The 12,222-nt window shown below is 36.8% G+C and overlaps 1 protein-coding gene across 1 annotated transcript in view; it reads left to right on the forward strand.

The window, feature by feature from the left end:
• The first annotated feature begins 7,655 nt into the window (after positions 1–7,655).
• LOC126809622 (cAMP-dependent protein kinase regulatory subunit) overlaps positions 7,656–12,222 on the forward strand; it is a 62,774-nt gene continuing 58,207 nt past the window's right edge. The window contains exon 1 of the mRNA XM_050534290.2: positions 7,656–7,853. Coding sequence (XP_050390247.1) covers positions 7,689–7,853 — 165 coding nt within the window. The 5' untranslated portion in view covers positions 7,656–7,688. The remainder of the gene's footprint in view (positions 7,854–12,222) is intronic.

A 12,222-nucleotide genomic window follows, 5' to 3' on the forward strand; every position in this document is an offset into this window, starting at 1 on the left:
AAATTTGGGACATAAATAATAAACACCTTACCGTATTAATCACTTTTTTTTAAAATAAACTACGCATCGTCAAGTTTCAACAAGTACACATAACCACTCAGTCGACTAACTTACTGAACGCAACATGCCTCGTAAAATGATTTTCTTCACGTCTCACTTCAGTAACTGATAACCCGTCACTCTTAATTATTCAAGACCGACAATGGGTTATCGGGGGTATCTACCAACGTACGGTATCTAACCCAACACTGGACTCCAGTACTGACAATAGTCTCCACAACAACACTTCTTACATCTGCACAGCAAACATTCAAGAAAGCAGTACACAAGTTAAATAAATTAAACAAAAAAGAACACAACCCCCCTACCCAAGTCCTATGTGCACACAGGGGGGAAAGGAAGGATAAACATAAAAAAAACCTATTAAATTACAATTAAATCCCAGGGATAAAATCACCATAATATTGACATGAATATAAATTTTTAAAGAGGGATCACATACAGGGCGTATATACACATCTATGGATGCAGCCTCCTCAGGAGTCAGATCAATGGAACCACTCCAAGCACCAGTCGCACTGAATACCGAATCCTCGACCCCAATGTTTTCGACAAACATAGTATATTTTTCTTCTCAGTTTTACAGGAGCATCCAGATTTTCCGGCGTGGTTCTCCCTTGTCAGTGATGCGGGACGGAGGAGCTGACAAGGACAGCTGTCTAGTCGTTCGGATAGGACGAAAAACCGAGGTCCCGTGTACACATTGGCGTGCACGTAAAAGATCCCTTGGCAGTTGGAATTCGATATAAGAGTAGGCCGTAGCGCCGCTGCCCGGGCAAAATTTCCCTCATAGCACACTGTATGGCGTATGCCCGTCTTCATTAGCCCAGGTTAGGAGCAGAAAAGTAGGACGTTAAACCCCATTTCATTTCCCCTTTCATAATCTGTCCCCTTTCATAACCTCCCTATCCTTACATAGCTTAATTCTGTCATGGTGCATGACTTATAATGAATTTCGCGTTTTGACTCGAAGATAGTTTTACCCTTGAGTCAGGCGATATCCAAAATATTGACATAGGATTTTGTCCCAATCTTAACATTATAATCTTTTTTCGTTCTTTTTTGTTGAGTTTGCAAGTTTTTACGTGCAATCTCATGTGTTTTAATTGTATTTTTTTCTTTAAAGTACTAGTAGCCAGTGGTTACTATAATATCCACTTTACGGCAAGATCACAACAATCTGATTGAAATTAATGGGATTTTTTAAATATACATCAGGTGTAGGTTCAAGATCTACAGTTGGGGATCCAAACATTAAATCAGCAGGCATATTAATCTAACTCCCCAACATTGTCTTCCCTTGTCAGTGGTGCAGGACGGACGACTTGACAAGAACAGCTGTCTAGTCGTTCAGGTAGGACGAAAAACCGAGGACCCGTCGATAGATTGTCATGCACGTATGTCACAATCGGTATGTTAGTTTGCTATGTATAATTGTGACATTGTTTATTTCTGTAACTTAGGGTACCTAATTAATTTGGTACATGGTTAAAGGGGATGTTTATTTTAATTAAAGACCTTTATTAAAGGTTGTACAGGTTTTGGTTAATAAAGTTTAATTATTTTCAATGTATATGTGTTGTTTTTTACAGAACGATTGTTGGTATGTTTTAGCAAGTTAGGTAATGAGTGTATAAAGTAATGAATGTGTCTGGATTGTGATGCATGTGCATGTGGTAGTTCTGATTGGATGTTTGAGTGACTAAAAGTTTCTTGGTGTAGGAATTAGAAAGGTTTTGTCAGAGAGGTTTAAAATAAGTTACAGGATAGACATGGCTGTTTTCTCTACTTAGATCAGAGAGATTTTAAAGGACCAGGCATGACTGTGACTGTTTTTCATTATCTACAGTAACACCAATGACTGGCTTTAGATGCTTACAACCTGGTAATTAAATACGATGTATTTAAATGTGATGAATCCGTTCCTTGATGAAATAACATTTAACTGGTAATGTCTAGGTGACCGATATAAATGATATTTCAACCCAGGGGTAACCTTGTGAATCACATTGCAGTTTAATCTTGGTGAACTGTGTGAATCGTACGCATGTAGTCTTGGTAAAATATATTTCAATCTTGGTGAAGTTTTAATACAACTAGGGAGTCTAAGTGAATCCGGGAAATAGATCTGTGACATGTGAAGGATTTGTCTTTTCTGAGAATTTGTGTTCGGGTTTAAAATGTTTTAAAAAACCAACTTACGCGATTGGGATGGTGGAATTAAGAGGGAGAATTAATCTGAATGCTAACCAGGAGGATTGATTAGAATTAATTAAAGCAACAGAGTATTAAATGCCGGAATGAACTGTAACTTTAAAGCAGTTAATTTTGTAAAAACCTCTTAAATTGTATATTTAAATTGATTGTATTCGATACAAGAGTAGATCATAGTGCCGCTGCCCGGGACAAATTTCCCTCATAGCACACTGCATGGGGTATGCCGGTCTTCATTAGCCCAGTCGAAGCAGAACAGTAGGACGTTAAATCCCATTTCATTTCATTTTCGAACATTAATTTATTAGGGATATAAACTGTACGCCGGTTAACGGAGGAACGAAGAGCACCGTCTAATTGAGGCAATGTCCCAATCCGCTTGTTATCCCCCCCATATTATAGCATCCTCTACCTGCTCGTTAGAAGATAGACGATAAGGGGCATAGTTCTAGCTCTATGTATTTTCCATAAATCGCACAGGGAAATAAATAGGCCACTTTCAAAATTCCGACCCTGGACAATAAAGATATGACAAGGGACCCCGAATCTGGAAAAGACATCACTGACAGCAGTCTGCGCCGTTATTTCCGCAGTTTGAGATGGCAAATGTCTAGCTAACATAGTTGCCATCTTCATTGCACTGCTTGCATGATGCAACATATACATTTATTTCACAAGTCATCCGATACCAGTATAATATTTGGTTCTTATTACATTCCTTCATGGCTAGCTGTAGGGACATCGTGATTTATTCTTAATAGCTCAGAAACTAAGGACGTTGGCACTAATTGGGAATGACCATCGATCTTTCCGATACAAAATTTGATTTTCATCTAAATAATATAATTTCTGATTAATCCAATAACTGTTAGAAGCCGAACTAATAATTCACCTTCCCCGGGTTCTATTTTGTTAATCATCCAATTAGAATATCCAAATCTGAATCTAAATTGCGACCATGCTTAATTTCTTCTAATTTATCTGATAAATCTATTTCTGAATCGTCCCGAGTCAAATTTAAATCTTGGGGATTTCCCTGGGTATCTCTGGGAGAAACTATTAGAGCACAAGAAAATAATTTTAAAATATACCACTGTTTTAATTACTTTGTGTAAAACATAAAAAAATAAAGGGAATAATCTTAAAACATATTATTTACAAGATACAAAACTAACAAACTAAACGGTATCATTCCAATACTTAGACACCCACCATCTGATGATAAGGGATAATCGATAAAGCACACGACCGAGACACTTTTCTCTTAAAGTGTTTTGTACAAAAAAAATTCTGTAGCTGAGCCCCTGATGATGCCTATCTTCATTAGCCTGGTGGGTGCAGGAAAGTGGGAAGTTAAATCCCATTTTATAATATTATGCTACTGAATACGAACAATGTGGGAGCCGTGGTGGCCCAGTGGGTAAGACGTTGGCTCGCAAACCCGATCAGGGTGTTGCTCGAGAAAGTTCCTCCTTGTCAGTGGGACAGGACAGATGGCCTGATAAGGGATCAGCGTATAGCAGGGGCTAAATGAGAGGGACGCACGTCATGGTTTTGAGTTTTTGCGCCCCCTTGAGTTTTTGCGCCCTCTCGCAAATGGCAAAAAAATAATCATAATCATATTAGCCATTGTCATTATATTCATTTTTTATTTAATGTTTCGTTCGTCTTTGTTGTAGCACCATAGGTCTTTCTGTCTGACGTGGAGAGCGTCTATGGGAAACCGGTCGCCACATCCTACATACGACCCATCTTTTCTTACTACATATTCTGTAGTCTTGTGATCGTCTAGAATTTGTCTCTAGCTGTCTTTACTTCTGCTTCACGTTGTGTATTTACTTCTTCCAGTTTCTTAAGACGTTTGTCTTACCAGGAATAACAATGCGACAGTTTGCTTCTACATTTTATATATATATAGCTGAATACAGGTATACAAGCATAGCACAAATTACAATACTATATAGCTAAAACCACTTCTCCACCCTATCCAGCCTCTCGGCTGTCTAGGAACTCAGATGTACCCTCGATCTCTGGAATCTAATGCAAGTCTGTCTTACAAAGTTCCCCGGTTTCTCTTATAACCATATGAATATCACGCACAATCAAGTGTGATCATGGCCCTGAACTTGTGTAATTAACAAAATGATTGGTTACTTTAAATCAAATGATGCAATTAGAATAATTCCACTCACGTGTAATTCTGGTGGTAAATAATTGACATATGTTTTCGATAAATAACTCTTTTTTATGTGTCAACTGTCAATTACAGACTAAGTTGATTTAGTGCACACTATATATGTGAATATGTTTGAAATTACTAACTTGCCAAAGATATTAATTAATAAATATAAAGGCATCTTATTTCAAGAGCAAAAATTCTAGCAATATTATTACATTGTATGCTGCCTCTAATGGGGTGTTTAGATACCATAAAATCTACATTCAAAGCAATTAAAAACACAATGCCTAATTTGTGGAATATTTCTGGTAGACGTTTTCTTTGGCTTTCCTATCTTATGGCACATACTATAGGTGTAATTTGTGATGGGTCCCTTTTTGTGGAGTTCTGGGTTTGAACCCAGTATAAGTTCTCGGTAATGAACTTTGTTCGTGCAAACGCAACACTTGTCTTTTTTCACGATTTTAAGCAGTCCCATGTCACACGTTTTGCACGTGAATTCCCTGCACTCTGGCCCTTTAAATACAGATCAAAATTTCAACAATCATCACTTCGGAAAAATGCCACGCCTTACACAAGAAAACAGGAACAGAGCTATTGACATGCTGGATCAGGGGGCTTCACAGGTAGCCGTCGCCAGACAATTGCTCGCCTCAGACAGCGCTTCCACGTCATTGGAAGAGTTGCCGATCGACTCCGACCTGGAGCGCCACGGTTTGCCAGGTTCCTGAGATAATGTATCCCCCCTCTCCCCCCGCATGGTCTCTATCGTCATTTTGGCGTATATACATGCACATTGAGCTTTTTAAACAGAGAAATCCAAAACCTCGTTTGACGTCATTTTTTATTATGAATTAACACAATGACATTGTGATTCAATTTCATGGAGGCAAAGCATTAATTGTGATATCACATAATGTCTATATCATTATCTCGTGCTTTGAGTTCCCATCCTGTCCCGCATCTGACGATTAAGGATAAAGCACACGGCCGAGAAACTTTTCTCATAAAAAGTGTTGATTTACAAAAAAATATATGTAGCTGAGTAGGGGGCGGTCCGCCCCTACTGCAGGGTGATATCGCAGACAAAGGAGAGAGTTAGGTTTTACTGTCAAGACATGATGGAAATAAATTTTTCCTGGCAGACGGGTAAAGTGAGAAAAGAATTATGATACAATAATTTGTAATTTTTTGTTTGTTCTTTCACCCTCTAGTCAGCAAAATTAAAAGCCGGGAGGGCAGTATACGCCATAGGGCCTACCGAATATCTTTGATCTTTTCAGTGCCTGGACAATTTCCATGATATTTACTTTCTCTTACTTGAATACGGCGACTTTGTACTGAACTGACTATGGACTAAAACACTCTGGAGCAACTTTGCTTTATGCGACAATTTTCTGGCATTGACCATAAAATTCTTTACATCAATTTTTCGGGGATCGAAATTTCTTTAAATTGAATTATCACTATAAGCATTTAAAATCAACGTAAATATTGTCTAGATATAGTCACTCTGCTATATGCGCGACATTTTTTCAGGCATCATCACTATTTGTTTAATCAATTTTCGGGGAGTGAAATTTCGTGTTTTTGATTGATTGATTGGAATTCAGGTGGTCAATGGCATTATCGGAAATGCAAAAAACCTGTTTGCGGCAGTCTAAATTGAATAAATTTTTCGGGTATTTCATTTCTGCCATCAGGCCCAACTTCATAAGTGTCCGTCATATACAAACTGATTCTATTTGTGGTAGAATGTTAAAAGAAAGAGAGGGGAGGGGGTCATTTCGGGACTAACATATGGTACAATTTTATTTCAAAACCCACGAGGTTGGACAAGCGACCCTATACCTACTTCTTGTCACGTACAAGCGGGGTATCGAAACCACGCCAATGATAGACTTTATACACATAATTCTATGATATTGTATACGCGTTAACCATTCGCCCCACGTCCATCGAATGTTTAAACTTAGTGTAGATGTTTATTGGGCGATTGTCTTGACTCATTTGGCTCGATTTCCCCTGGACAGTGGTGCAGGAAATTTTGCTCGGACAGGAATAGAATTCCAACTGTCAACGGGACTTTTATGTGCACGCCAAGGTGTACACGGGATCTGGGTTTTTCATTCTATCCAAACGACTAGACATGTGTTGTTTGCCAGCCAAGACCCTCCTTCCTGCACCACTGTCAAGGGGAAATCGAGCCAAATGAGTCAAGACAATCGCCCAATAAACATCTAAACTAAGTTTGAACATTCGATGGAGGTGGGGCGAATGGTTAACGTATAAGGTCTGTCATTGGCGTGGTTTCGATACCCCTCTTGTACGTGAAAGAAGTAGGTACAGGGTCGCTTGTCCAACCTCGTGGGTTTTGAAATAAAATTGTACCATATGTTAGTCCCGAAATGACCTAGTTTTTAAAGAAATTTCGATCCCCGAAAAATTGATGTAAAGAATTTCATGGTCAATGCCAGAAAATTGTCGCATAAAGCAAAGTTGCTCCAGAGTGTTTTAGTCCATAGTCAGTTCAGTACAAAGTCGCCGTATTCAAGTAAGGGAAAGTAAAAGTAAAAAGTGTTTCATTATCAATATCATGGAAATTGTCCAGATCGCACTGAAAAGATCAAAGATTTGAAAGATATTCGGTAGGCCTATGGCGTACTGCCCTTCCGGCTTTTAATTTTGCTGACTAGAGGCAGAGGGTGAAACAATAAACAAAAACAAAAAAATTACAAATTATTATATCATAATTTTTTCTCACTTTACCCGCCTGCCAGGAAAAAATTATTTCCTCCATGTCTTGACAGTAAAACCCAACTCTCTCCATTGTCTGCGAGATCACCCTGGGTGGAAGTGGATGTTAATCTCCACGAACGAGCGGCTTACAAATGTCTTTGATATCACTACTACCGTGGAAAAATAGGTTAGATTAGGACGATTGCTTGAATTAACAATTACAACAACCTAATAATATGTAAGATTGATGTAACATGTGTAAAATTGATACTTTCACGGTGTGGTCTGCTTGAATCGTTATAATAGTTTTCATGTGATCATATTACATTTATCGCCGACAAAACGTCATCTATCCAATGAAATGCTCACTTTTATTTCTCTATCGGGCCCCTGTATGATAGTCTCGACTTCACCAGACGAAGGAAATTGTATTCGGAATGTCAACGGGCGTGATACCGTCTGGATGACAGAAGCTTGAAGTAATATCGATATCAACATGGCCGCGATGTCAGAAGAAGAACAGAATCTGAAAGAATGCGAATCCTACGTTCAAAATCACAATATACAACAAATTCTGAAAGATTGCATAGTTCAACTATGTGTTAACAAACCTGAAAATCCAATTATATTTCTAAAAGAGCACTTCGAGCGCATAGAAAAGGTATGTATTCTTCTTAACACTTCTGTTTACAAATTTGCCAGACTGCAAGTCAATGAACGATACTTCTTACATGTACTCGCCAATAACTTCTTATAACTAGAAGATAATATCAACTATTCGTTAAATGCACAGTTAGTTACAGGGTAATATTAATGATGAAACTCCACATGCAACCTCTGAGTCGCACATCGATTCGACAGTTAAATTTTAAAAAAAAACATACCGGTACCGATAATAAAAACCGTAATTAATAACAAATAAGTTTTTATGGACTACCGGTAGGCCTAACTTAAATTATTCGTTTTTTTTCCCATTCTTATTTATACAGGCTTTATTAATAAGTCAAGTTTAGAATTAGTTAATCCTGTCATTCAGACATATGTTTCAAACTCTTTCCTATGGCAGAAAATGGTTAAATTTTAGGCCTAAAATAGATTTGACTTATTAGTGACAGCAACTACATGTAGTATATGTACCGGCAGTAGATTATATCAAACCGGTATGGTATGGTAGCTAGGCTACTTACGTATTCTTGTGTCACACCACTTTAACTACAGATCTGTTTAGAAATCATTCATATAGAATGAGTAAATGTGTGTCGGTTTTGACAAAACCCTTCACATAGTGAAAATTAAAAAAAACCCATGTTTTTGCCACATGTGCTACAAGCACAAATAGAGGATCAAAATGATCTATAAATTGTCAAAATCAGTTCTTGAGATATTTATCATGTTATACAAGAAAATGACACATTCACGCTATTTTTTTTTATTTACAATAAGAATACAATATCTGGCATTGTTGGCCGATCTGACTACTTTTTTAGGCGGCCCTTTTTTCACAAAGTACTAACTTCCTATTCAATATTTCCTTGCATATTCGTGGATACCCTAACTCTAACCCTAAAAGAGAATGGATAAAAGAGAAAATGCAAAAGGTAGTCAGATCAACCAACAGCGCCCAATATCTTTGTGCTAAGAATTAATTACAATGATTTATGTGTTTTAGTTAGTTAAGTACTGTGTCTTCGAATCTTTAAGAGAGTTTAAAGTTACAATTTCATATTTTCTAAGAAAGTCAAAACATAATTATTTCTATGTCTTTTGCTCAATAAGTTGTCAACTCACTATTATACGATCATAGGTTATCTTTCTTACACTTAAAAATCTTCACACCGGAAATAATAACACACTTACCTCCCAATTACCTCCCTTTTTTTCCTACCCCCCCACCATGGAATAGCTGTCTTCAAACGTTTGAATGATATTTATAGATATGGTACCATCTATTTTCGGGCTTTTTTTTTAATACATTTTAAAAATATAACTTAAAAATATGAAATTGTAACTTTAAATGCTGGAAAGTCTGATTTCCTCATTTGCACTCCCATCATGATCAATTTGTAAACAATGGAATATGACTAGTGTCATAACAGGCTTTATAAACGTGTGAGTGTGCAAACAGACAAGTTTATAAAGACACAAATGAAATAGGCTGACACTGTTATGGATTTTGAGGCACACGCACCGTTCGGCAAGTCTCAAGGGGAGCTTATGTCAACCTTGCAACTCAAAGCAACTGGCGTTTCGGCAACTGGGAGCAACTGAATGCAACTGAAAAAAGTCGACCTGAGCGCCTCTTATGGGGGCTTATGTCGACCTTGCAACTGAAAGCAACTGGCGTTTCGGCAACTTGGGGCAACTAAAAGCAACTGAATGCAACTGAAGAAAGTTGACCTGAGCGCCTCTTACAACTAGTTTCAGTCAGTTGCATATGTTCAACTTTCTGCAACTGGCGGCAACTAGTTGCAGTCGAAATGAGCATTCTTGCAACAGGAGTCAACTCATTTCCATGGAAATAACATCCCATGATAAGAGACATGTGTCATGTGACTTTATAAATAAGCAAATGGAAGTGAACGAAGACACCCATTTTTCAAGTTTTGATGATGATGACAATAATATACTTATAGAATTGTAGCAAGACCGACCATGCCTTTGGGTTGCTTCTTAGAATTGTAGCAAGACCGACCATGCCTTTGGGTTGCTTCTTATGAGTGATTCGCCATTTTGTTGATCATGTGATAAATAAAATAACAGTCACATGTTCATTGTGATCGGTATCAGTTCCGAGTCGACATAAGCGCTCTGAATTCAGTTGCTCCCAGTTGTCCTCAGTTGCTGATATAATCGACATAAGCACTCTTGCAACTGACTGCAACTAGTTGCTTTGGGTTGCAAAGTCGACGTAAGCCCCGCTTTAGACAGTTCAGAATATTTCAAAATAAATGCATTTAAAATCATTTTTCTGTTTTACAACTTTGTATTTTCATAAATAAATGTACAATAAATGTAAATATGTTGAGAATGGAAAATTGTATTATGATTTCTTTTTACTAATTGAAATTATTACGAAAACTGGTTATGCAAGTAGATTTGACTAATCATACACATACCATACATGTACTTCATCCAGATTTCATGTGAAGGAAATCATCACTTGAAATAGGTTGCACATGAAATTTAAAGTTAGATACAGAGCTGGTGGTTCTTGCTATAATAATAGTTCAAGAATCAAAATCAAAGATAGATAATGAAAAATGAATATATTAAATATTTATTCAAATTACTTTATTCTGAGCAAAGTTATGAGTGTTAAAAGATGTGGTGTGGATTGATTATTATTGTAGCAACGGTACTGGACAAACAAGAATAAGTCTTGGTTATCCATTTTAGCGGAAATTTTTTATATCTCTTGGATATTTTAACCCATATATAAAATCTCTGCCATCCGATGGCCTAGAGTGTTGATTATGGTCTTGTCAGGTTCATAGATGTCTAAATATTAGTTTATATAACATTTGAAGCCAAAATAAAGACCTGCAATTGGCAGATTTAGCACTGACTTAACTTACATAAATTTAGCACTTACATAAATTGACATAATGCATCTTTAACTAAATCAGACTGCAAATCATGTCAGTGACAACACATCAGCAATATCATTAGATGAATAAGTATAAATCACTGTTGAACTTGAAAGGTGAGTAGTTTTCTTTCAGTGCGTGCAGGAGTAAACCTCTAAATTGCAAAACGTGGTCCATATCTGCAAATGAAGAGTGTCTATAATTTCTGCAAGCTTAATTTTGTACATTCATTTTACATCACACTGGTTGCCTTTTGTAAATATTTCAGATGATGAACACAAACTGTCTTTACTTGTTTGTTTTTTTTTACAAATGTAGTCTTTATGCATTATTGGTTTTACTATATTTATAGTGGGTAAAATGGATGGTAGTTTTAACTCTTTATGCATTATTGGTTTTACTATATTTATAGTGGGTAAAATGGATGATAGTTTTAACTCTTCATGGGAACTTGTTTAAGAGTCATTTATACATGTACATTACATGTAAGTTCATGTAAGGGCTAGATCTGAATGGTCTAATTATCCTGTAGTCAAAATTCTCTTTTTCAAGAGGAAGTTTGTTCATTGAATCCTCTGAAGTAACCCAATCAGTAATTCAATACTTTTTTTTCTTTTATTAGTCCTTTAATTTCTACTTACTAAATACAAACATTGATGTATTTAAATTTAGTATCTAATTTGGGTTCATTTAAAATTTTGACATAAATGTGCATCACGATTCAAATTGTATTGCAGTACATCGTATTGGGATACATATACTATTGGAAATCACATGTAGTTTCAATATGCAGCACCAATATAATGTTCCCTCTAAATTATTGGGGTTGGATGGCTGAATGGTTAGCGCGTGTGCGTTGTATCATAAGGTCTGTCATTGAGTCAACTGGCGTGGACAAGGAGTAGGGTCGCCTGTCCAACCTCCTGTTTCCTCCCACTGCTAAAGACCCTTACACACAAGCAAATTATTGAAATAAAATTAAACCATATGGTAGTCCCAAAATGACCTAGTTTGTGATGTGTCGAGTGTACATTGATCCCCATTTCTCTCTAGCCCTTTAAATTTTAGTATTTAGAATACACACAAATCTTATGGTATTAAATTTTTCCCCCTGTTACAGTAGGATGTGCACAAAATACCATAAATGGTAAAAAAAAGAAACCCCTTCAATTACACATCTAATTGACAGTCTTTCCAGATGCTTAAACTGATGTAAAATCCTTTACTGTCAGGCACAGCACAGTATATGTTGGTTCATACATGTATGTACAGTTACTAAATATTGGAAACTAGCAAAGTTAGAACCAGAGTTGCATGGGTGAAAAACTGGATCCATAATTTGTTGCTCAATATGAATGTTCTGTGTTACTTAATGTTGCTGAATGTTTCTCCAACATCCCAAGAAATAAAGAAATAATCATTAAACATACATTATGCAAGAGC

This window comes from Patella vulgata, chromosome 2 (genome assembly GCF_932274485.2).
Source record: "Patella vulgata chromosome 2, xgPatVulg1.2, whole genome shotgun sequence".
Taxonomy (NCBI): Eukaryota; Metazoa; Mollusca; class Gastropoda; family Patellidae; genus Patella; species Patella vulgata.